At 41.8% G+C, this 26,933-nt stretch overlaps 1 protein-coding gene across 1 annotated transcript; it reads right to left on the minus strand.

The window, feature by feature from the left end:
* On the minus strand, positions 1 to 26,933 carry LOC104923102 (TGF-beta receptor type-2). Its single transcript, XM_027287061.1, has 8 exons — positions 26,662 to 26,933; positions 16,542 to 16,686; positions 16,243 to 16,433; positions 4,322 to 4,617; positions 3,983 to 4,231; positions 3,715 to 3,828; positions 2,895 to 3,032; positions 1 to 252 (listed from the first exon to the last, which is right to left on the minus strand). The coding sequence occupies exons 1-8, from the start codon at positions 26,744 to 26,746 to the stop codon at positions 16 to 18; spliced, it is 1,455 nt and encodes a 484-aa protein (XP_027142862.1). The 5' UTR covers positions 26,747 to 26,933; the 3' UTR covers positions 1 to 15.

Consider the following 26,933-nt stretch of genomic DNA (forward strand, 5'->3'; position numbering starts at 1 on the left):
TAGTCCTGTGTGTGCTTATGCTTTACACGATCTCTTCAAACTTCCCACAGCCCCAAACAGGCAATTATTCAATACGTATGTTTGTGGCGTGTGTGTGTGCGTACACTGACCTCCAATTGCTTCACACCTCGATGTCATCTCCCAAAGCACAAGGGCCATGGAGTAAATGTCTGTCTGTTTGAAGGACTCGATGTTCTCCAGATTCAGTCGGGCCTCCAGCACCTCTGGAGCCATGTAACGTGCTGTGCCCACCTGCAGTGCAGAGATATCAGGAGGGGTTAACACACAAGTGTGCGCACATGCTGATCAAAGCACACACACCTGTTGCTTCAGATGTTTTATCAGCGAGACATAAAATAACAGGAATAACGACATCTCACTCTCATTCTGGCACACCGTTCAGACATTAAACACTATCAGGAGCGTTACCTATTGTTCAGCTTGCAAATGATTGCAACCGTTGTGCTCATTGATAATAAACCTGACTCACCACATACTGTAGCTTCTTTATTGAATATTGAACAAAACTACACTGGTGATTTGTATTTGTAACTGTTTGTGTGTAATGTGATTACACACGTTGGACACTGCACTGGAGTTTAACCTATTTTGAAGTAAAACATCTAAAATTACACTTTGAAAGTTTCCATGTTGCGCTTGTAAAATTGATCAATGGATCGGAGTTCTGCATAACCAGAGGCAGCAAAGTCATTATGTTTTGCAAGTCATAAACAAGTCTTGAGTTTTTTCAAAAGGAATCTGTTTGTTTTATGCTGGCCTATATCCTATTTGTTTGTTTTGTTCGCTGGCTGGTACTGCACACCTAACAGCTTTGGGCTTAGGCAGGACAAGTCATTCCAAGTCAAAAGACTGAAGTTCCAGTAAAGTCACGAGTCATTGGTATTCAAGTCTTTTTTGATTTTGTCGAGTCAAGTCTGAAATCATCCGATGCTGCTTGCACACCACCGGTGCTGTAAAAGCAGGAACCAGCTGATGATGTGTAGCAAAGAACAGCTTAGAAGCTGGCCAATGTTTTTTTTTTATCATGGTATCTGGCGCTGCTGCACTTTCCAACCAGGACGCGGTTACATAATGATGCCTCATGTCAGAATTAAGAAAGTAGGAAAGTGAAATGTGTGTACATGCTACAATGCATCACTTTCACCACTGCTTTAATATCCCTCAAAGTACTCTTAAGTTTGGTTTTTAGAATTGCATAACTTTAAATCTATCAAAATACCTTTGTGGTTAAACACACAAAGTTGAACAAGCTTTCTGGCTGTGTTTCCAAAAATATTGCTGACATAATATCTGCTGTTGCGTGTGGAACACTTTTTTTTTTTTGCGGTTGCCCATGTTTCTTCACAGGTTTTTCCAAGCTGGACCACATGAACACACACAGAGGTTATAGTAATTACAACCTGGCAGCTGGGAATTTCCAGCTTCCAATTGTGAATGGAACACAATGTGAGTGCTATAGATCATAATTTGAACGTTTCAATGGATGAAATGATGCCACAGGATCATACGTAGAGTATGTCAGTGTACATTCTGCTATTGACCAACAAAAGACTTGAAGAATAGTGAGTGGTGACACACATGTCTGTTTAATGCATTAGTCACCCCTCCCCCCACCAACCACTGCATTTCCCACCAGTGAATCATTAATCATAAACAAGAAGGACAGACTAGCACACTGAGAAAAAGAGCTCGAGACTAAGCTGACAACTGCCTTGAGGAGCCTGCATGTCACAACAAAGTCTTAACGTCTCTCTTCATCCCTTGATCGCCTTGTCTGTCTCTGTCACGGTGCCTCTGTCAGCAAATGAGGTGTATCCCATCAAAACACACGAACACACAGAGGGACTTAGATAGAAGAAAGCAAAACAAACACAGGCAGCTCAGATCTCACCAGAGATGTTTTAATGCTGAGCTTTAATGGAAAACAGAGAGAGTTTCCATAACAACACATTATACACTTTTTCTCAAACCTCACAGGCTGGAGCAACATATTAAACACCTGACAGTCTTACCTTGGAACCACTGTTAGTCAAGACTGACAGGAAGGTAATGCAGGGCAAGGTCAGGGAGCTACTTTAATCTTCTACGCTACAATTCAGAAGGATTTATTGTATACTGCACTGCATTTAGCTGACAACTTTAATAGAACTCACTTTTCTTTTTACATAAAAAACACACATAACCAGCAAACATGAAAAGCCTTTAAAATACATTACTGCAGATGGTCCTCAACCTTTTTAGCTTATGAAAAAAAGTGAAATGTCCAACAAATGAAGACAAATTTGTGCAGCAGAACTTTGTGTTTTCTTTTTTCCTCCCATTAATCATTTCATGGTCCTTAAATTTCACTTGAAACTGGTTGGAAACCACTGGACTAAACTGTATATAGAGTAGTTAAAAGTAAATTCACCTTGAACAGTTACAACAGTAAAATGATGCTGACAGACTGACAAACACTGGCTCTAGATAGGGCCTTTTCTGATTTTTGTCGATATTCAGTTGGTTACAATCTGCAGCCTCACCACTAGATGTCACTAAATCCTACACACTGTATATTTTTGAATGTAAAACTTTAACTTGTATTTTTTCTAGTATATTTTTGTATTGCTACTTTTTCTTAAATAAAGGACCTGATTACTTCCTCCACCACTGGACTTATCTGTATATGATGCAGTTATATAAGTTACTGTAGGTAGTCTAGTAACCTGAAGGTCCTCTGCTTCCATTTCTGCAGGAGTTCAAGACTTTGTTCAAAATACAAGTGTGTTCCTTCAACTCAGTCTCTGGATAAAAGTTTAAATTTTTGATTTTTAGAACACTATAAAGTTACATAATAAAGAAGAAAAGTAATTAAAAGAGACTTTTCAACCAACCTGTCCACTGTTGGCAAGATCATCCACAGACAGGCTGCTGTCCAGACGGAGACCCAGTCCAAAGTCACACAGGCAGCACGTCAGGTCATTCTTCACCAGGATGTTGGAGCTTTTCAGGTCTCGGTGGACTATGGCCACCTTTAGGCACAACAGAAGTATGGGGGTCAAAAACACTACTTAAGGGGCACATGCAGGTTAAACATAAAGACATTTCATATTGATCAATGTGGTAAATGACATTTTTTAAACCACCAGTTCTGTTTTTGACCTCTCTCTAGCACCACCAGAAAAAAAGTTCAAAAAAGTCTGTTTTGCACATATAGAATATAGTAATCTAGTGTGCAGGTTCCCATGAAATGATCTGACCAGAAGTTCCCCAGAGGATGAACTCATTTCAGTTTAGACTCTCCATGATCCTTCCTCTGGCACCATCATTAAATGTAACTTTTCACAACAGATCATGAAAACTAATTGCTGGATTTCCACACAATAAGCTGTTAATGTCCAGACAGATTATTATGTAATTGGCTGATCATGATCCCAAGAGGATACTTAATTCTATGACTGGTAGAACTCAATAGAACAATAGCAAAATTACAGTATATTTGTTCTGCTGGCGTTCATTACATTTTATTGTAAAAGTCAATGAGGCTTCTGATAATTAATAGGACATTAAATACATACTTTCTAGATGTGATGTGTGTTGGTTCTTAATGTATCTACAGGATTCTGACAATGATTTTGATTATTATGGTAAGCATATATTTTAAGCTTTGCTATGCTGTTTAACTGTCTCATGAACATATTCACACAGTCCTACCTTAGGGCGTCCACAGGGGAGGCGATCGCTATGGAGGTGAGCAACACCCCGGGCCAGAGAGCTTCCCAGCACCTGCAGCTCCTCCCAACTGATCACATTACGCGTCAGGTGCTCCTGGAAGAAAGAGGGAAGATGGGATTGGAAATAGTGTGAACAGGAGGTATGGCTGGAGAATTTCGCACAGGTTAGCACTGAAGCAAATAATATACAAATACATACAACTACTGCCTTCCAATCATGCTGGGTTACCTGAGAGTGGTGTTCTCACCTGTAGGTTTCCTCGTGAGTGGAAAGCAGTGATGAGCCAGTACTGTTTCTCCACCTTCCTCTCCTCAGCTGTCAGGAAGTGGAGGATGTTCTCGTGTCTGAGGTCTGTATTGGAGAAGATGTCCTTCTCGTTCTTCCAGGAAGCATACTCTTCATAGGGGAAGATCTTCACAGCCACTGTTTCAAACTGATCTGAGGTGGTCTGCTTCAGCTTCGCCTTGTATACTTGGGCGAAGCGACCCTTTCCCACCTGAGACAGGATCAAAAGTTAGTCAGTCAGAATTTCACTCAGGATTACTTTGAGCAAAAATAACTCTAAAACACTTCTAGGTCTGTGTACCAGCAGGTCCAGTTCTATGGGCAGCGGCTCAGTGTTGTGGTTGAGGCTGTTGGCATGTGTCGAGCTGCTGTCCGATCGATCGTCATCCAGCATGATAGCACAGGCGTCACTGCAGTCAAGCCCGGGTTTTGGCTTTCGCTTTTTAATGTTGCTTTCCCACTCTTGGCTGAGCATGCGTTGCCGATAGGTTCGGTACCAGTAGAACATTCCTGCCACCACAGTCCCCATCACCAGCAAAGGCAGCAGGCTCACCAGAATCACAGACACCAATGGATTGTCCGGTGGAGGGTCCACCACTGGAACAGAAGACAGGGGAAGATGGGTAAGAAGGTGGAGGCTATATGTTAGAGGTTAGGAGGACTGATGATAAATTACTTGTAAAACTATTAAACTAGATCAACACACACAGTATGCTCAAACAGTGATGTAGCGGAATGTAAACCCAACAGTGTTCATGGCATGCCAGAATCGTATTTAGCTACAAGTGGGTTATAAAATTCCCAGATAGAAGAACTTAGCTTTTGTGGGTTCTCGTGACATTAAGACTGACTTTAAAAGTGAATCATAAAAGTCAGCTATGACTGCTGATTGTGGTGAAACATGAGTCATGACTGTTTGCTATCATATTGGCTTGCAGTGTGTGCAGTGTTTTTCCCTCCGCCTATCTGAAGCTAAGGTAGGCAGATGTGGTGTTTTTTTTTTTTAAACCACAAGGGTGGCTACAAAGAGCTGTACAAAACGAGTCAATGTGGACTGACAGAAATGCTAACTCAGCTCTTCAAGTTCCATTTTAGATCATTATGGCTGAAGGAGTAGCAGAAAGTGTTGACACAGTAGCAGGTTTACAAGAACGCTGTTCACATAGCTCATGGTGATTGATAAACCTGTTATACAGTATGTGCAGCCCAATATTCAACTATTAATTCAGATTTCAGTCCTAGTTGATGGTAAGATAAGATGAGAAAGGATAGACTTCAATGACTCCACACCGGGGGAGTTCATAAACGGGTGGTAATCAAGCTGACCTAAAATCCTACAGCAGCTACATTGTCACAAATACAACAGTAAAATAACTGGTGCATGTGTTATACAGTGCTTTCAATGTGAACTAACAGCAATAGGAAGTGTTATGTCTGTGTGAGCTGTGACTAGCTGTAAATAGCTACAAGAATGAAAGTAAAGTTAGGCTGATATCAGATAAAAACTATATTATGTGGTGCCCATTTCCAGTGAATGTCTTGTGTGTGTAATAAGGCACTTTAAAATGGTCAACCATTAACTTTTTTTCTTAGAAACTATGACCTTCGGGTAACTCGACTCCTCGACTCCTGTTTATGTCCACCTCAGTAGGTAAACAATCACTATCAAGGCTGTCCTACATGTTTCTACAGACCACATTTTGACTGTAGGAGGAGGAGAGTATGTGGTATTCATCTGCAGTCATGATATAGTAATAGTTTAGAATCTCTTCTTCTTTTGAACTTTCTTTTGTTGTGTTTTATCAGATAAATGTCGTCTTTGGATTCAACCCTCCTCTTCCTCTCTAGAATCAGCACACCATCCACAGAAACAGAGACAGTAGTGGTGTGAAGGCATGTCCTTAAAGGTCACACAGCTTCACTCTTGTGTTTTGGGTGCTGCACATGCAGCAGAAAGCTACAATTTCCACCCACTACTCATACAGTAAGAGTCCAACACAAGCCAGCCTACCACAGGGAAGTCATTCTTGAGGCTGTGCTGTGAAAACAACATGCTGTTCCCCGCTCCGTGGTGTGCTGTAAATCATGTTCTTTCCATCGTAACAATGAGTTTAAAAATATATATACATATGGGTCTATATCTCTGAGTTTGTGATCTCAGTTGGGAGCTGACTGTGTCAATAGGCCTCGCAGTGGACACTGCCAACAGTGTGAGCAGCCTTACAGTTTCATGAGCTATAGCATTAACTACCTCCTCTGCCTCTGACTGCCAGCCCGGACAGAACGGCAGCCAACCCTCAGAGCTCTAGTGGCTGCGAGAAAACAGTCGAGAGCCTGTCTGCCTCAGCTTGGCCCGGCCCGGCCTGGTCTGCTCTGGCTGGGCACCATTTCAAAGAGTGTCTCACTCAGTCTAACATTACCCTCCAGAGCAAAGTTGCCACATTGGCAGGCTGGAGAAGCTTGGACCAAAGACTGACCATTGAAGAAGTCGCACTACCCAGATTTTCAAAAAGCGTAGTGCTCAGACTCAAAGCTATGAATCCGTAAAAGGTCCCAACTATAAATATATTATTTAATCAACAATAAATAATACTGTTTGTAAAATAATCAAAAGGGAATGTAAAAATAATCTAAACCTCCAGTCTGCTGGTAAGAAAATAGATAGAAATATAGAAATATTTTCCCACTTTCCTCATCATATTTACCATTTCCTATTCCGTGTACAGTATGATAATGAGATGGGCATGCTCATGCATGTGCAGTCCAGTGACTGATCCAGGGTTTGTGTGTGTTTAATGTCTCTGCATACGTCAAGAGGCCTGTGTGTTTTGCAAGCTCACCTGAAAACACATGGTTGCTAAATAGCAGCAGCCTAACTTTAGACAGCCATCAGTTTATTGTCTGATCCTTTCACTGCTTTTGGTCAGTGCTATGACTATGACAACTCTATTTGTAACTACTTTCTATTTATTTGAGGCCTCATTTGCATTGGCACCATAAGAAGACTGATCTGCCGTTAAACACTATCTCTGTCACTACTTGATCTAACATTTATCATACAGCACATATTAAGTATTTTGCCGTATGATTATGCAGCCTTGTAAACTGTAAAGTACATCTGATTCACATGTGTTAAACTCTCTGCTGTGTGGTCATGCAAGGTAAAAATATCCACTGTGGCATGAATAATATCTTCATTTTGAGATTGTGTGGCTGTGTGATTGAAAGCAGTAAATCTTTGTGAAATTGCTCTGGGCAAAGCTGCAGATGCAATAAATCAAAAATACCAAACACACACACTGAATGTTTCTGATCTGAGACAACTTCAAAAGTCTGGTAGTAATGTTGGTTGCGAAAGAGGACGACCAAACAGTCAGACACTGCTTCTCAGATTTCATGCGTCTGTACATGTGTGTACGCTCTAAGTGTTTTAAGATTGCTCAGGGGTTTTTGAGGTTTTAGGTTGATTTCCTCGCTGTCTTTCTGCCATGATTAGAGTGTGTGAGAGTGTGTGTTCAAGGCAGAAACACAACCGATCGGCATGACAGTGCCAAGACAAACTGGTAATAGGACTCATGTTGCCTTTTCCAATCAGGATGCCAGAGTGCTCTCATACAGAACTGAATGAGGTTTGACACATCATTTGGTCTAATAGAGGGATCCTCGCCTCCAGCTTGCAATTACACTGGTCATGTGTGTTTGTGTGTGTGTGCGTGTGTGTGCGTGTGTGTGTGTGTGTTTCAGGATGTGAATGCTGGGATTTCAAACGCTGCCATCTCTGACTCACGCTCCTAAAGCTCTAACCAGTTGCTAATTACTTGGATCCTCACAGTGTTTGGTGAATAACAAAGTTGTGAGCTGGATATGAAAAAGGAACTATTTTCCTCGGAAAAGGACAGCTCCAGACATGATTTCATGTTGAAAACAGGTGATGGGTGGATAGAGGGAAGCCATTATAAATACTGAGGAGTTTGAAGTATACTCCAACAGAGCTTCACTGTGCCAGTTGGACTTCTGTGCCAGCAAAGTGTTGCTAATGAGGCTTTAAATGTCATTATTCATGTTGACCTGATCAGGCATTTTTCACTCAAAGCCAGTGGCTGCTTACTGATGTGATATTTTATGACTTTGTGACACTGTGAATAAATACAAAGTTGCACATCAGTCAGAGTCAGATTAGTGCTGTAAAATTCTCCTCACAGCATTCAAAACATAATGAAGCACTCTTTTCTCCATCCCTGCGGCACACCCACTGTCAACAAGCTGCAGCAGTGATATGAAGACGATAACGGCTATCAGGTGAAGGATGATGTCAGGTCTAGCAGCTGATAGTTTTATGATGATGATGTCTAGAAATAGCAGCTGATAAGTGCTGATAAGACGCTGCTATAGCTGCTCTGACCTTCTTGCACTTTGATTTCTCATCAAGTCAGACATGAAATGCATAAAACTGAACATCCGAGTCTTCTGTACTTTTGAAAGTAGACACAGTTCTCATGTTGGAGGAATTCTTCAAACATCAGCATTTAAAGCTGCACTAATAATTTGTTTTTAAATAAAAAAACAATGGTCAAAATGATTCTGTGTGATGTAAAGGTTGAGTTGCACATAGTGATCATTCACCTGGTCTATCACCGATCGACTCTTCAGAGTGATTTTGCATTTTTTAACTTGTTATTTTGGTTGAGGAACGTCACTGCTAAAGCCAGTTCATATGAATATTTAAAGGAGGTTTATAAACAAATTAGCATAAATTCCACACTTCTATGCAAATTGAGTCCACTAGGTCTGAAAAATCCAATCACACACCAGCAACAAATGTGAAGTCACAAATCAAGTTGAAGCATCCGACCAGTCTTTGGAAATATCTGCGACTGAATGATGATCACAAGAATTGGAGCTTTAAGCTGAGTTTCAGGAGCCAGACCACACCTAAACCGACTGATACACTCCGGCCCGCCGCCCTACCTCCCCAGTATATCTCTTGTGTGTAGTGTTTTTGTATGCAAATCCAGGGGAGCAGTTGCCGATCGCTGATTGGCCCCAACTGAAGGAGGCACTCATCAGATTAGTTACTAGTTTGCAGTCGACCAGGTGTGTGCCTTCAGGTCCAGACATTGCTGAAGGAGGCATTCAAGGAAAATATTTGCGTCCTAAAGGCTGAACTTGCTGCAGTCCATGCTGCATGCAGCTGGTCAGCTGTGAACAAGACGTTTAGCACCATCACGACTCAAAATATACGAACATGAACCTATTTAATATAAATCTGTGTGAACTGAAGTCGGCTAGCTTATGTGAAGTGTCAACTCTTTTACTATATTGTCATTCACTCTCTGATGTTGGTAGATACATTTAAATGCTTATATCTTCTTACAACTACATTAAAGTGTGTTATATATCATTTATTAAAATTGTCTTCAAATGCCTCGAAACAGGGGAGATAAAGTGTTGAGACCAAAACAAAGCTAAAAGGAGAGTGAATATTCACCTCAGCTGGCTGGAAAAACGACTCCAAATAAACACCTATGTCCATCCACGTCTTTGGGATGTTTAAATAAGTCACCATGCTCAGCAGTAACCTTATGAGGAGTATAGTTATGTAATCTGTTTGGGTTTTTGTAACTTCATTAAATATTTGTTGTTGGTTACAGTATAATCTCTACACAGCACTCCAAAAGCCTCCTAATTTTCCTGAAATTGCATCATGTTTGCATCATGACTTTAAAATTGTTTACCGTCTTTCCCTGTGGAGTCTTCACACCTCTAAATGTATATTAATAACCTGCCTTTATCCAGGCTGGTATCATATTATGGGGGAGCGTAGAGGAATCTAACCACAGGGAGGCTGGTGACACTGACTAAAACTGAATATCACACTCACTATTTACTTGTTATGGTAACAGCACGACCCAGACTGCTTCATAAACATGCCTCATGTCTCTCCATCCCCTCCCTCCAGCATCTCTCCGTCACTGTTTCTATCCCTCCATCTATTTCTTGGTACTGTCTTCACGCTGCCTTTCTTCTTTCCCTCCTTTTTATGCCTCTTCGAGTTGGCCTTCTTGAGTCATTTTTCTATAAAGCAGTCTGCTGTGTGACTGAATGACTGATGCACACAGTGAGGGCGAGCCAAGATTCCACAGTTAAGGAGGAAGTGTAAAAAATAAGGATAAAAAAACAGATCTTGGGACATGCACAGAGACTCTTTTTCCTTCATAGCTCCATATCTGTCATCTCCTCTTCCTCTTCAGCGGCTGCATCAAAAGGTCATTCTAATTCATTTTCTTATTTTTATCTTATCTTCCTCTTCTTTATCATCAAAATAGAAACACCTCCCAACATCTAAAAAAAAGTCCCCACGCCATGTCATGAGGAAGATTTCATTCATCATGAGTGATGCCAAAATAAACCATGATATGACTTGGAGGAGATCAGGCGACATCTGTGCAGAAAAAAAGTACAGAAAGGAATCCATGTCAGGAAAGAATTAGTTCTACCTTCATCTCATTCCTCAGATAGCGTGCCTTCAAGCATGTAAAACTGACTTTCACAAGAGCACAGCTGTAAATACGGCACTAAAACAAATAGCATGTTACTATGACAAGGCAGTATTTACTATCAATGCCTCCCATCCCGCTGAGACTAGTTCACAAGCTCCAAAACACATGTGTAACTGACACTGGCTGAGACACTATCTGCTCCAAATCATCTTTACAGGATTTTAATTAGAAACAAATGCCATGTCATAGTGTCACCGGTCTCCAGAGTGAGAAAGATCATCTCTGATCAGTTTTTATGTTTTTGACACAATGATTAAGAATGTGCAGGACGTTAAAATGAGGGTTCTGTCCACATGAATAGTTAAACTTAAACACAAAATGAAACTGACAAAAGAAGCACACTGACAAGCAGAATACACTGAGATAGTACAGACCTCAACCAAGGCCATGCAATCTTCAAATTTGTTTATTCTGGTAAAAAAATGTTGATAATATTAAGATTTGGATCCGATTCTTTATATAAATACACATACTGATGGCACAATGGTGCAGTGGTTAGCACTGTCACCTCACAGCAAGAAGGTTTCCTGGTTCAAACCTCGGCTTGTGTTTGCATGTTCTCCCTGTGCCTGCATGGGTTCTCTCCGGGTACTCCGGCTTCCTCCCACAGTCCAAAAACATGCACCTAACAGGTTACTTGGTGACTCTAAATTGTCCGTAGTTGTGAATGTGAGTGTGAATGGTTGTATGTCTCTATGGGCCCTGTGATGAAATGGCGACTAGGGTGTACCAAGCCTCTCGCCCAAAGTCAGCTGGGATAGGTTCCAACCCACCGTGACCCCCGGTGAGGATAAGCGGTTACAGATAATGGATGCATGGATGGATACACATACTGAGAGTGAAAGATGCTGAGTGACTGTTTCGTCCATTTCAGACATTTTGAGTCAGGCTTCATAAACCTTCAGAGCCTTGTGTTCCCCTCCTGTCTGTAAGGGATTTCTCTGGGTACTCTAGCTTCCTCCCATAGTATATGAAGTAAAGTGCTCAGGTTAAAAGTTGATTCTAAATTGCCCGTAGGTGTGAATGTGACACCAGCTGGAATTGGCTTCAGCCCTTCACGACCCTGATAAGGATCAGGAATAATGGATTTTGGATAATAGATGGTTGTTGCTGTCGCTCTACATGAAGAATTTAATTAAATTTAATTAAATAAAGAATTTCCACCAGACTGTTGAGTCACTCTGAGTAAAAACCAAATCTGTCTCCTAAATTTGATTGCAATCAAAACCTGGGAGGCCACACCTCGAAGAATTTGGCAACCAATTATATTAAACTTGTATGGCATAAGACAGAGAACAGGAGTGCTGAACTTCGCCTCAACCTTCAGTAACATGTGAAACCTTCGTGTTGGAGGTAAAGAGTCAGTGCTCTGCCTTTTCTCCTGCTATCAGTTGGCAAACATTTGTTTTGCCTGTTACCACAAGGTGTACGGAGATTATCTTTGGTTTGTCACAATGAAACCTTTATTGTTGCACATAGTTTTTGGCCCATTTTTATAAATGCGTGGATTAGTTAGACGTAGAAAAAACATCGACTTGATCTACGTTTTAATCATTTCACCACACTGAGACAACACAGTACGCTTCTCCCTGTCTGATTAACTTCTGACAGGCTTCCACTGAGCTGTCCATCAAAAACCGACAAACCCTGTTAGTGTTTGCTGCTGTGGGATCACAATGTTCACTCCTTCACGGTGACATTTGGGGCACATGTTTGGATGCACAAAGACACACTCACTCGCATGAGAATGCACAAGTGTGACTCTCAAGCAGTAAACCACATGCACAAACACTATTAGAGGCACGTCATAAGAATGCAATGCTGGGGGAGAACAATGTGAAGCATTTGTAAAGGAATAAGCTGTGGCAGTGCTCCAATAAACAAACAAGGACTTCCTGCTGGATGCGTCCTCAATGGGAGGAAGGAACCACAACCCTTACCCTCAGGGCTCTCTGTCTATGTGTGTGTGTGTGTGTGTGTGTGTGTGTGTGTGTGTGTGTGTGTGTGTGTGTCTTTCAGTGAGAGTACAGACACAAAGATAAATTAGGATTTACCCAAACTACTGTCCACATCCTTGATAGAGCTACTGACCTTGCCAAATTTAGTAAGAAGTGCTCACGTTTTCAGTTCCCAGACCTCCCTGTTACAATACATCTTTATATTGTTATTATCCAGAGTGGTGCTGTCTCATGCTCGGTGATCAATAACAGGAAAATGAGAGCGCAGCATCAGCTACAGACCAGCAAAACAGAACAAGAGAAGCCGTTCATTCCAGCTTGTTTTCTAAATGTGTGCAGCGAATGGAAAGAAAAACTGGCTTCAGTGCTACGTCCACGCATATTTAAATTATAGCTAATTTACAGCCCACATAATCACTGTTTGCAGGTGAAACCATGCCAGAGGGGTTGTGCTCAATTTGCAACACAAACCTACCAAATAATTGCAGCACATGGATTCTCTGAAACGTGGTTTGAAAAGAGGACGTTTTAGACGTCAGCACAAGCAGGTCCAGTAAGCAAATTAAAAAAAGGTGCCAATTATGATGGGGCATTTAGTGTTATAGCTAATGCAAGTTAGTAATGAAGAGCTATTTACCCAAGAATGTTCATTTGTGATTTGTATAAATTAAAAGTTGATTTGACCCAAATGACAAATCGCAGTTACTACCAAGCAGTAACCACCATGGCTGTGAATTGCATTACCATTGCACAAGTACCAAAAACTGTAGTTCCTCAAACGGCCACTTGAGGCCGGGTACAGAATGAGTGAGGCTCTGTAAGGCCCCAATGTTAAAATGTCCAACTTGTCATGACAACTGTACTGAGGGTGATTTTTTTTATAGAACTCATCTGTTCAAATTATATTAAAACTTAAAGTGATGCAAAAATTAAAAATGTGCTTCGATTGGTGTTACAGGTGGCTTGTTTGAGCACCCAGGATCAAAGATTCCTTGAACCTTGATCAATCTGCCCAATTTTGGATTAATGGCTAGTCAGCAGGACTGTCAATATAGCAATGGCCAGAGCCATCACACTAAGCTTCACATTGGCTCTTTAGAAATCTGTAGGTGACGTCACAGGTATGACGTCCAAGTTTTATACTGTCTCTTGTTACTGCCAGTGGTTTGAAGGCATGATAGCTTTGATAGCACGACAGAGTGAGTTATCTGAATCAGCGTTTTTGTTTGACTACCAAAAACTACAAAATAAAAAATAATTTCTGATGACAAAATTCCTTTTTGTCAAAAAAACAAAACAAACTAGCAGGACGAATTGGGGAGAGATTCAATCAGAAGTAATTTCTTTTTGTGCTAGGAAGAATTGATACAAGCTAACATTATTTTTCAGCTGGTGTGTTTTGGTTAAAAAAACAAACCACTTCTGTCCTGTACTGGTGTGTTTACCTGGAGTTTAGCCATTCTTAGATCATAAATTAGTCATATTAATCATAATAGATAGAGTGCTCCAGGAGAATATAACGAGTTTTGAAAATCAAGAGAAACAATAAAAATCTAAATAACTAGGCTAAAGCTCAAACAATTCATTATTCACATATATATATATTATTATTATATATTATTANATGTGCTGTCAAAATGAGCACTGATCTGAAAACAGTGGATGTAAAGCTCATAGTGTTGAAAAATGAATTAAAATTCTGAAAATCTGATCTCAGGAAACAGAAAGCAGCTCATCCAGTTGAAAGATAACCTGTTTACAGTACATATGTGCATGTATGTGATAAAAGAAGTGAAAGAAGAGGGATTTAATCCTGGCTTTAAAACCACTGTAACATAGGAAGAGAATGAACGAGTGAGCTATCCCACAGCAGCAGACTCAGTCTACCTCACTGTCATTCTCTACAGAGGTGTTCTGTTCATGAGGCCTGTTCACCATGTGCTGGAGATGTTTCTGATTTGAGTTAAACACAGACAGGAAACCATATGTCTGAGCTCTCCAGCGTGGCTGGCCTACACAACCACACGCGTACACATTCGGAGGCTCAGACAGACTCCCAGTTTTTCTTCTCAGCACAGTGAGAGCTAGTGGCCGAACTCATTCTACAGAATGCACCCAGCTGCACGTCTGTGATCACACTGAGGATTCCCCCAAATGTTTACGTGTGATGCAAACACGTTTCCACTTCCTGTTTGTGATGACGATGCACTCTCCATAAGACGGTAGCGAGCATGATGGGAGCTAAACAAAAACCACCCACAACTTCTGAGACGTGAACAGCTCTACATGCCAAAATACACACTGAGTTTCCTTGTCTGTGGTTGGAGAGAAAGTAAGAGAAGGAGGGGGAGGGGTGAGAAGACAACAGCAAAGAGATGATGTGCTGATAAATGAAAGTAACGGTAATACACAACTGGTTAAATGAAGAAAGGAAGAAATGGAGAGACAGAGAACGACAGTACTCGTTTCCTCATCGCTCTGCTGAGCAAATGTTTGCAGTTTCAGATAAACTGCACAGCTGTCTGAACAGATAACCTGCTGGTTTTACATCAGATATTTTAATGGATAAAGGATGTGTGCGTCAAAATGATGTACTTTTTCTTTTTCCAAGTTTATAGAAGGTGCGATCAACATGTCTGTCTTCTTCCTGTGCAGTAACATCAGTTACATTCGAAGCAGCTGTAAAAGACTCTCTCATTTTGAAAGGATGATGAAGACCGGCAAATTATATCTGGTTCTTACTGTCAACAACAAGTTGATTGTCCTATTGTGTATCTAAATCCTTATTTTTCTGTCCTATAGACTATTACAAACTATTACAAACACATCAGTGTTGCACTAGGTGACATGAAAACACACTTTGTAGTTTATTTTGACCATCCTACTGTCACAGCCAATCAGTCACGACGTGACAATGGTAGTACTAGGCTCTGAAATTCATTATTTTCAATGGCTAAAAAATAGTCTGCAAAGAATACATTTTTTTTTTAATTATTATTTTGGCCTTTTTATGCCTTTATTGATAGTACAGCTGAATATAGACAGGAAGCAGGAAGCAGGGGGCAGAGACACGCAGTAAATTAGCCGTCCGATGCGGGATTCGAACTGGGGCCAGCTGCAGCGAGGACTGAAGCCTCTACACATGGGGCGGCCGCTTAACCCACTACGCTACCGACCACCCCACGAATACATTTTTTTGTAGCTTTTACTAAAAACTACAGTGTCCAGGGGTCTTAGTGTTTATAGTGTCTTAGTACAACCCTTTTTAAATGACTATGGCTCAGCCAAAATGCTAACATATAGTTAGATATATTTAATTTTCACTGAAACAACTACACACTGTTACTGATGATATTTTATTCACATTTAGTCATTTAGCTGATGCTTTTATTTAAATCTCTAAAGAGCTGGGTCTTCAGGAAGTTTATGAAGGTAGAGAGGGGCGCTCCTGTTCTGGTAGGGACTGGTAGAATGTTCCACCAACAGGGAACAACAGATGAGAAAAGTTTAGATTGTCCTGAGTGTACAGGTGACAGATTAAAGCGTTGTTCATTGCAGGAGGTAACATATGCCTGCATAATGGCACGTTACCGTAGAGATAATACTCTGAGTGTTCATTACTACATGTCACATATGTCATTTGACCGATGGTTAAAATATATATATGCAGCTTTAACCTCATTAGAGGGTGTTGTGTTACTCACTGGGGGAGAATGTGAGTTTGTCGTTGCACTCCTCTTCAGAACAGGAACACAAGTGAGCCATCCCAGTCGTTGTGTTCTTCTCCTTCATCACACAGGTGGTGCTGTTGTAGTCATCCAGCATGACACCATACAGCGGCTTGGTTGGGTCGTGGCAGAGAGTTTCGATGGAGAAGTCTGTTTCATTCTTCCTCCTGAGAGACAGACAAAAATGTAAACAGATGTATGTATCAAGAGCTATCTAGTTATCTAGTAAATTGCATCTAAGAGTTGAAGGCAGTTTTCTGCTCTCAGGTACCTACCAGATAGAGACACAGACCTCGCTGCTTTCAAAACAGATGGATGTGATGGAGCAGTTGGTCATGCAGGTTCCTGTCCCACTACAGGAGGAAAGCTCCAGATCACAGAACTTACAAAGCTGACTGATTGGGTAAAAAGAGGGCATACCTGCAGAACACACACGACAAGTATGTTTCAGGTTAGCTTCGTGCTTCAGGCAGGTTCACATTGAAAACAAAATGTAAATGTTGATTGGTCAATGAATAAATTCTGCAACAAATAGTAATGTAAGCATATTTATTGAATAAAACAAAGATGTTTTTGTCTGTTGGTCTCTGGTTCATAGCAAGTAATTACTGCTCAGATTACCATGAAACTTGATGCGGATATTTAATGTCCCCTGAGGATGATGCCCAATATGTTTAGTTGGTCCTTGACCTTTCTGTAGAATCAACACCAGACTAAAATTCCCACCTCTGTACAAGAAAATACCAAAATCTAATGAACACGTTGCCATAAAACATGCTGAGCACATTCATGTTCCCCAGAGGATGAATACTCTCCTTTTGGGATGTTGAAACTGAACCGATTTGCTAAACATATTCATGCTTTCAATACTTTCACTGCAGATCCTGCCACTCCCACCTGACCAGCAATCACCTCATTGGCCTCCCCATCTGCGCCTCATTCCTTCTGTCACTCACAGACATACAGGCCCAGATCCATTGATCCTCTGCCAGTTTGTCAAAGTTGCCTCAAGCATTCGAGTTCCAACAATCTCTGTTTGTATCTGATGTGTTCCTGTTTTCTTTCAAGTGAAAACACATACACGGATGAAATATTAAAAAAAAAAAGGTGGACTGTATCGCCCTGCTGAGTAAATGTTTGCAGCTTCTGATAAACTGCACAGCTGCCTGAACAGATAACGTGCTGATTTCACAGCTGGTTGATCAGAAATTCTGATGAACGGATGTGTAAACAAATTCAAAATGATGTGCTTTTTCTTTGTTAATGTGTAGGTCAGGTTAATATGTCATGGTATTCGTTTGTAATCTGATGTGTTTCTGTTCTACCTGTCTGCCTATTTATCACCTGCTTGGCTGCCTTACCTCTCTGGATTTGTTTGCTGAGGGTCAATGCCAGAGACACATACTACAGAGTTCAACATATCCAGGATATCTTTTCTTTATCTTATCTGGCTTCACTAAAGCTAACAGCCCAGGTTTACTCAATCTAACTATAAGCACGTTCAGCTAAAAGGAGCAGTGTCTGCAGCGTGGACAAGTCTACAGGCAGCAGAGCGACACATTTTTTACAAAGGTAAAGATAATAATGATGATATTACACAAAGTTAAACACATAGTCCAGGCTAAAAGCAACACAGTTGCAGCTGCCAAATGCAGGAATAATAGCTGACAAAAAACCACCAGCTGTGTGAATGTGTAAATCGACAGGCCTATGGTATGACATCCTGTCATTAGGTCACAAGTAGAGTATAATTGTGTATAATTGTGTTTGTGTATTCCATTATATTAATGTGTTGCTTTGATGTACTCTTATGGCATGACCACAGACTCTTCACATGGATGTATTATTAAAATGTACGTCTTGATACATCCATGGATCTTCCAAGAGATGAGCGTTTCCATGAGAAGTGACTGGTGATTAGGTGGTACTTTTATAAAAGTTGATCTGATTTCCAACATAGCTTGCTTTGGAGCAGGTTAGATATACAGTATAAGGTACCATGGCAATGTACTCCAGTAAGGAGTGAACCACCGTCCTAACACTGAAAACTGACCCAAACTTACCCCATTAACCCCAAATCTTGCTTTGTAGTACAAGCCTCAGAAGGTGTGATCCTGGTCACTATGTTTTTGGAGTCGAGCCCTCACACCCTCTGCACTGTTACTGGCTGGTAGCTACACACCCACTGCCCAAAGGTTGACACCCATAAATATCCAGAACACAGCAAAACACGAAAATACAGGCAGGGTCTGCCACACACTTCTACTGGGTCAAAAGGCTATATGTTGTTTTTAAGGAAAATTCTACTCATCCTGTCATTAAGTCATTAAGTCGCAGTCGAGTCCAAGTTGTGTAATTTTCTGACTACAGTCTGGTTCAAGTCCAAGTCTCAGGGCTCCCAGCGCTGGTATCCAAGTTGTTCAACACACAGTAGGTGAGAACCACACAACAGCATCAGCCCCTCGAATTTAACAAGGTCAGGACCACAACCAACTGTAACCGCAGGCAACGACAACCAGGCCAACACCTCTACCAGGCTACACTGCATGCCCCCAGATCAACCACCTCAAATATACTGTAGCCTATGGGGCCTAAGGAAACCATACAAGAGCCATACAAAAATAGTCCACAACCACACTAAACGATCAACACAGACAACCACAGCTGAATCAATAGTTAGCCTGTGTCAAGCTACAGCAACTTCTTAGATCGACCTTCTTTAGATACATAACCCAAAACCTCACAGAATCTTTTAAAATGCCTTCAAAAAGAATATTCAAAAAGGATTTCCTGAAAGAAGCAATGAATCAAGTTACATCTTTTTTTAATCCACTCATCAAAGACAGGATGTGGAGTGATTTCTGATCTCCAGATCTCTTTTGGAAATTTGTGAAAAGAGAAGTCAGATTCATCTAACAAATGATACACAAGGTCTCAAAGAAACACGACCAACATGACTAACATGGCTAATTATAAACACAGGCACAGACTTAGAAGTGGCAATGACTCCACATGAGCTTGATTTTCATTCACTGGATGTTCTTTTCATGTTCAACGGGTTATAGCTGAAATCAGCAGTCATGATCCCGAGCCTCATATTAAAAGAATCATCAGTCCTGAGATATGGTTACATTGTTTGATATCATCACCCACGGCTGGTTGGAAGGTATTACTTGTGGTACAATAGGTCGTGTGCTGCCTGGGCTGGCTGTGTAATCAGTACAATCTGATCCCTGTCATTCTCCTTAGCATGACTTATGCCGCCTACGCCGCTCTGATCTCTGTCTGCTCTGTGACCTGTTCAGACCTGTCTCTCTGACTCCAAGCCCCCTGACTGCTGCTGGCCTAGGTGGGGCCATGTCAGCCTGTTTTAGTCTGGAGGATATCAAGCGTAACTGTGCCTTTTTCAAAATACATTTTTGAATCTAGGAGGGAATGGAAGGTTTCTCCATATGGCGTTTGTGTTGAAGTAAAGCTGACTTACAGGGTGGGGTAGGAGCTCTGTGTACAGTGTGCAGGTGCTGAGGGGCAGCAGGGTGGTTTCAAGAGTCGTAGGAGAAACACTCCTTGAGCTGGGAGGTCTGAGTTTAAGTCTCCATGTCGCCAAGCATTTGCCCTGGTTCAGCTTCACTGAGTAGGACACTGAATTCCTTCCAGCTCTGTACCACGTATATCAGACACATGAACAGCAGTGACAGGGTTCTGGTTCAAGTCCTGATAACGTGCAGTTTAGCAACTGTTCCATTAGCCTCTTTAGCTCAGTACAGTAATTCAGGTTTCTTTCTTTTCATGGTTTATCTGTAGCTCTGCTCCCATCTCTCCACATCTTGTCTTATAGTGGCATTTATCGTTCAGCGTTATTACAAATGAAATTTGGTTTTCTTACTTGATCCACAGACTGAGCCTGAAATATGGGATACAGCGCTCTCCTGCACGTTTCATTTCTAATATCAACATCTTGATTGTTTAGTTTGAAACTCCATACATGTTTTATGACTGGGTGGGGGTGTGGGAAATATTTCAGTGACAGACGCATTCCTGTATTGTAGCTATTAAAGAACCTGTACTAGCATGAGCAGCACTCAATGAAATATGACATTATTAACATTTGACATTGTTCACTGCTCATAGAAAATGGTTCCAGGGAAGGGGAGGGAAGGATCAACTAATTCCCACTGATCAAAGATTATCTTTAGCAGTAATAACTATATAATGGCCGTGATGAACACCAGGATGAATATGATTGGACGTGACTAGTTGGCTGATAGCCACAGAGCTGGTGAATGAGGCAGTGACGGTGAAGCGTGAGTGAAGCGGCCTGTGCCGATCAGTTAAAGCAAGCACAACTTCAGTTATTTAGCTGAACTAATGCTACGTTATTGGTGCCTGTAGACTCAACTAACTCATTTAATTAGCTCTGCTGAATTATAATGCACTAAATTCTACTGGCATGAGCCCTTTACTTTTTATCATCAGTATCAGACTCTGATCCAAAGCTGCAGCTCGCACGCCGTTGGACTTAAGAGACGTCTGCACGGATTGAGAGAGGGCGTCTGATATGACAGATAGCCACTTCGACGGATGAAAGGGACTCCACTCTTGCAAACAACAACAACAACAGCCCGCACACGTCTGAAACCCAAGACACAGACAAAACAAGAGCGTGGCGCAGTCTGCACTATCGTTAAATCAATAGACATGGCTGCATGTGTGCAGATCTGAACCAGACCAGAGGAGGACGCATGAATTCTCACCATCCTCCCTCATGTCGTCAAACTCTCCTTTAAAAGCACATGTTTATATGTGTGTGTGTGTGTGTGTGTGTGTGTGTGTGTGTGTGTGTGTGTGTGTGTGACACCCGATCATCGTCTGCACAGGCCGGATTATTCATTTAACAGGAAGCACAGTTAATATACTTTCAAGACACATTCCGTCACACAGAGTCTAGCTTGGGGCAGGACACGGAGTGTGAAATAGCATAGCGCTAACACCCACTCACAAGCTCATAGGCAAATAAAACGTGCAGATTTAGTGCAGCAGAGAGCCGCAGAGACTGAATGAATCTGAATGAGTAACAAGGGTAGAGTTACAGTGTGTGCAGCCAGTGATGGTGTTGATTAATCTTTATTGTACTCTTACGCAATACTGATTACACATTAAGAGCTCGTTAACTGTCAGCTTTTGATTGCCGGCAGTTTTGCTGGTAAAGGATGAACTCTATTCAGCTCTTTGAACCCCGGCTATGTTTGCTTGGTTTTTCCTGCCCTCGCTGTACTGGCACAACTTCATTGCTTAATTTCCAAGAATTAGATACCAATGTGGGCAAGTACAGAGCCTTTACTGATGTCACTGATTTTGAGAGTTTGCCTGGGTCATATAAAGGGGAAATATGTGGCATCCTATGTAATAACTGCGAGCCACACCTCAGCCCACTGATTACAGTCTGGTGAATGTAAAACCAGGCCGCATTAGCAGGTTGTTCCTGTTTTCACTGTCACCATGGATGTTCACCTGGATGTGTTTTGATAGTTAGGAAAAGCAGATTTGCAGACTTCTAAGGCAGCTCCCATTAGAAGTTCAGCTGATTCCAGTAAATCTGCACAATGTTTTGAATTATGAGTCTGAGCGAAAAGGGATGTGAATCTTCAGATTCAAAGGGTAAACAAAGGCAAAAGAAAAACACCCACCTAAATGTCTTTATTTACTTACTTTTCTGGATTTAGGATAAAATAACAGTGTTGTTGATGTAAGATAGTTAGAGGCTGCAGCTTTACACCCTTTACTTTGAAGTCTCAGCAGATTGTGCCGGTGAACAAAGTTAAAGGGTAACTGTGTATGAAGGTCTATGGTGGTATGTGGGTCATTGTTCCAGCTGCTAAAGCGCTTTGACTCTCTCTTTTATTACCACTTGCACTTTTTTCCTGCTGCTAGTCCATGTGCAGGAATTATAGTATGAAAACACGAGTGACCTCAGTGCGTCACAGAAAAGTGGAGGAGGGAAGTGTGGACTGTCATTAAGCGTGCTCTTGATGGTTCCTGAAGGGGCTGTAATTGAAGTGTGAGCCGTCTTTGTGCTCCTGTTACTGCAGGAGGGAAGTCATGCTCCTGTGACCTGCTTCCATCTGGCTGCGACACCAATGAATAACCAGGATAAATGGCTGTGTTTCACTTTGTTAGCACCAGGAAAAGTGAGAAGTGTGTACGTGATGAAGGTGAAGATGCAACATGTCCGCAGGAAAATGAAAGGAAAGAAGATTCTGCATGTGGCATTCCAAGACATCCCTTTAAGGAGAAAGTTCTATTATTCTGAAGAGGGTTTGTGTGAGGTACCATATTACCTCATACAGGAAGCCTCTCATACAACCACACTTAAAAAACCCTGAACTATCCCTTTAAGGTCATTCCTGTTTACTTCACTGTGGGAGCTGATCAGACAATCTTCAAAATACCATGTATATCTCTAAAAGTATATCCATCCATCCGTTTTTTGTAATTGCTTATCACATCAGGGTCACGGGGAGCTGGAGCCTATCCCAGCTGATTTTGGCAGAGTCTAAAAGTTACATCTCTTTTTTTACAAATGACACTGTTGTACTTCCTATGATACTTAAAGACGTGCATTATTTGATGAATTTTATCATGTGACAGCACATAAAACTGCAAACTAACTGAAAATCCATACTCTTGCCACCTAGGGTCAAAGAAGATTGATACCCAACACGCAACTGTAGGGTAAATATAAAGCCAGGAAACGGTTAGCATAGTTAAGCATAAAGACTGGAGGCAGCCAGCCTGTCTAAAGGTGACAAATGCTACTTACCAGCATCTCTAAAGCTCACTAATTAAGACTTATACTAATCAGCAAAATGTAAAGAAGTCACTGGCACTGGCCTTTAAAATCTGTTAAAAAATCTCTGACATCCCACCCACATCACATCTGATCTCCTCTGACATCTAAACAACAATAAATTGGAAACACAAATGCAAATTCTAGTGCACAGAGTTTCTGTAGCTTATAAAGCAGGACTCTGCTGCTGTCATATGAATGCACACAGAGCACCTCTTCCCATCAGTCAACCCCCCCTTCTTCTATTTCCTCCTCTGTCCTCTCCTCTCCACTTCTCTTCCCCTTTCCCCCGTTCTCCAAACCACTGAGGATGTGAGCTCACGGTGGATGGGAGGACAGACAGGAAACTGCAGTTTATTACCAATATACAGGAAAGAGCGCTCCAAGCTGCTCAAATGTATATGGAAAAAGTGAAAAATCTGCACACCAAGCAGGCACTGACTTCAAGTTTTATTAGCATGAGTGATGTGACCCTACATGAACACAAACGTTTCTGCCAAACGTTAAGACTGACAGTGAACTGACTGATGCAGTCATTACTGCTGCTGTGGATCCCGGCTATAAGTCTGTAAACTCCAGCATTAATATACATAAAAATAATAACTTCTGAACTTCTCTACATATTCATGTCTCATGTCTTCAACAGAAAAAGAGTTTTTAAGCTGTCCTTAAATCTTGAAACAAAACACTAAAACATGATCTCAGTGCATTCTTTACTTCAATCCCGGTGTCATGTCGCAACATTTAAATAATTAATGAAGATATCCAAGCTATGCCAGATGTGCGCAATGTTACACATAGTTTAGAAGTATAAGTGCGTGTCAGACGTTTTGATGAAGTGTGCTCCAAACATCACCTTTGAGCAATAAAAAGTGTGGACATTGGAGCCATGCAAGCTGTTTATTTATTTACTTTTTGTTTTTTCATAAGTGTGTGTCTCTTTTCTCATTTCAGGAGCTTTAAACAGTCGGTGAAGGTTAAAGTGTGTACAACTCCTAAAACAGATGACATTTTCCTGGAGCAGTATCAAATACTAATTGAGAAATATCTCTTCTTGTTTTTGGTGCAGTCCTGTCACTGAAATGAGGGGAGACAACTGGCAAGAGGCTACGCAGGGCTACATAACTGCCACAGCAGGCAGCTCGGCTCTCTCCCTCTGCTCCTGAAAGTTATCCTCCCACCTCTACAACTCCCTCTTAATCCACCCCTCTTCAACTTGGCTGTAATCCTCTCATTCCTCCCATCTTTAACCCCCCCCTTTAACTCTCTCAGGTTTCCTCTCTCCTTCTGCCACCTCGGCCTCCATCCCTCTCTCTTTCTTTTTGACCCGGAGACTCAGCGAAGCGAGTCGGAGAGAGGGGCGAGCATGAGGGGAAGTCGACTAATATGGTAAAAAATCAAAGGGAGACACTTTAAAGGAGGTTAAAGTGGGTGACCTCTTCTTTCTCTCTATCTGCCCTTTCCTCTTCTGCTCACTGAAGCTCAATAAAGTCAGTGTAAACACAGAGGTCTGCAGGACTGAACAGGAGAATTTATTTATCCATTTCTCCTTCCTACAGCCTCCAGTTTACCTTTCAGCCTTACTTTTTGATTGGCACCTTCAGAATAGCTTGTTGTCCGACACTATCTTGGGTAAGCACAAGGATTTGGAAATGTACATGCACAAGGTGGCCTCTGCCCGGACAAGATTCCCTGGAAAGGAAGGAAGAAGGAACCTTCCTGGGACAGCCCACACTGAGCGGATGGTTATCCACATCAATTGAAAGAAAATAAAGAAAGAAAAGATCAAAACAACAGAGTCCGGGCCCCCGTGTTTGGATAACCATAATGTCAAGCTGCTCCGGTGCTGGGAGAGTGGCGAGGAGCTTCCTCAGAATAACAGGGAGTGCACGCGTGGTAATGTGTATCGGCATGGGGGCATGTGGGTGGAAGTTTGTATGTCTTTTTGTGCATGTGTGTTGCTGTGCGTGTCTATTTGTGACACATACAATGCAGCAGGACCACACAGTCCTTCTGGTATGTGAGATTTCCAGGTTCAAAATAGGGCCCACTGTGGGAGGAGGGCAGGAACAAACAGCGAAGAGAGACGGGGGAGAAGAAGAAGAAAAAGGAGAGGGGGAAAGGGAAGGAGAACTGGGACGACACATGGTGTGTTCACAGCAACTGAAACTGAATTGTTGATGCCATCTCAACACTGCGTTTCTTCCCCACACCTGTCGACAAGTTTCTGTGGTTTACTGAAATGGGAGGTGTTACAGTATGACAGATGGAAGGTGGCCAAGTCTGATAAAGTGCCACTGTTAGAACACGAGATTACTGTGTGGAGGAGGGAAAGTGGGACTGCTACCACACAAAGCAACAAGAAAACGTAAACACCCCCCCCCTCAAAACACTTTGCCATTACAACCATGTTAATTCAATACAAACTCATATTGTGCAGCCAAACACTATTCAAACATATTTTGTACAAAATGACATAAGTCATGTAGTCTTTCTATTTGTTGGACTAATGCAGCCACAAAAACACCATGTCTAATAGGTTTAATATTACACTGAGCGTATAAAAGGTGTAGCTACAATAAATAGCTGAAACAAGCTGATAGAGAGCACATAGTGTCTGATACTGACAAGCAGGAGTGTCAAATAAACACGCACTCTGATAAAGTTGGAGGATTAATAAGTGACCGATTAAAAAAAAAAAAAAGAAGAATTAAAGACCCTAACATGTGTCCAACCTCTACATCCAAAAATACAAGATTCCCACAATAAGACTCAGTAACAGAATGACTTCAGCAGGAATTGATCGGCTATGTTAAAAGCACTTTGCTCGGGCCTGTGTCCATGTCCACAGATCAAAACACATTCTTTCTGTCAAATAATCGTCTCCAGACTGATCTAAGATAACCCTGCTGACTTTAGAGAGCCACAGAAAACAACAGTTTGCTCAGGCTCAAATAGTACTCCTCCAGACGAGTAAACTAGAGCTCCTTAGAGGGGAAGTGACAGTGGAACAGTGTATGTTCATGGGGATTTTGTTATATCTGGGGATTCAGCAAAACATACAGGAGAGGATTACATAGTTATTATTCTGCGTCACTTTTAAACTTTAAATGTGTCTAAACGGAGACTCTGATGTACTGAAACTGTTAAGTGATTTGGTAACAGTGTCATAAAACCATAAAGTCTTCTAATCTGGTCAGATTTCATGGGAAGTCCTCCTGTTGTGCCCTGAAAGATAATCTCACAGTGGAATATTTCTGCCGTTCTCTGTGTAAAAACACGTGTGTTGTTTCAAACACAGTGAGCTCATGTAGTGAGTAGTGTATGAGTCCTCTCAGCTGAGCTGCGTATCTGCCCGCCTATGAGTCACCTGTTGCGCCTTGGCTGTTCTCGGCTCTCCGGAGAACCATGCGTAACGTGCTGGAGAGGGAACATTTCTCATGCGCATTACAACTCCAGAGTTGGTTTAAAAACACACCGAGTCTGACACTAGTGAGGACTGTAAAGAGCTTATCGCAGTGTGTTACGTGAAGATATGCGTAACTCACCGGCAGTCCCGGGCTCCAGCAGCACCGTCAAGAGAAAGAAAGTTAAAGCTCCTCGTAAAGATAAAGAACAGCGCTGTGCCTCCATGATTCTGAGACCTCCGTCCAGAGATTCTCATTCACATTCACGGTCTAGTAAGCGAGAGTCCAGCGGAGGACAGAGCTCGGTGTGTCCGCTGTTCTGTGCGCTCCACTCCGCTCAGCAGCTGGAGAGTCACTACTACTGAATCATCCATACACACTCACACACTCACACACTCACACACACACACACA

The sequence above is a fragment of the Larimichthys crocea genome, chromosome XIII (assembly GCF_000972845.2).
Source record: "Larimichthys crocea isolate SSNF chromosome XIII, L_crocea_2.0, whole genome shotgun sequence".
Lineage (NCBI taxonomy): Eukaryota > Metazoa > Chordata > Actinopteri > Sciaenidae > Larimichthys > Larimichthys crocea.

What these genes read in the sequence shown, in the direction of transcription:
- LOC104923102 (XM_027287061.1), bottom strand. Translation starts at nt 26,746, where the DNA reads ATGGAGGCACAGCGCTGTTCTTTATCTTTACGAGGAGCTTTAACTTTC. An exon ending in GCTGGAGCCCGGGACTGCCG is followed by an intron (nt 16,687 to 26,661) that starts GTGAGTTACGCA and finishes TGTGTTCTGCAG; the next exon opens with GTATGCCCTCTTTTTACCCA. An exon ending in ACTCACGAGGAAACCTACAG is followed by an intron (nt 3,829 to 3,982) that starts GTGAGAACACCA and finishes TCTTTCTTCCAG; the next exon opens with GAGCACCTGACGCGTAATGT.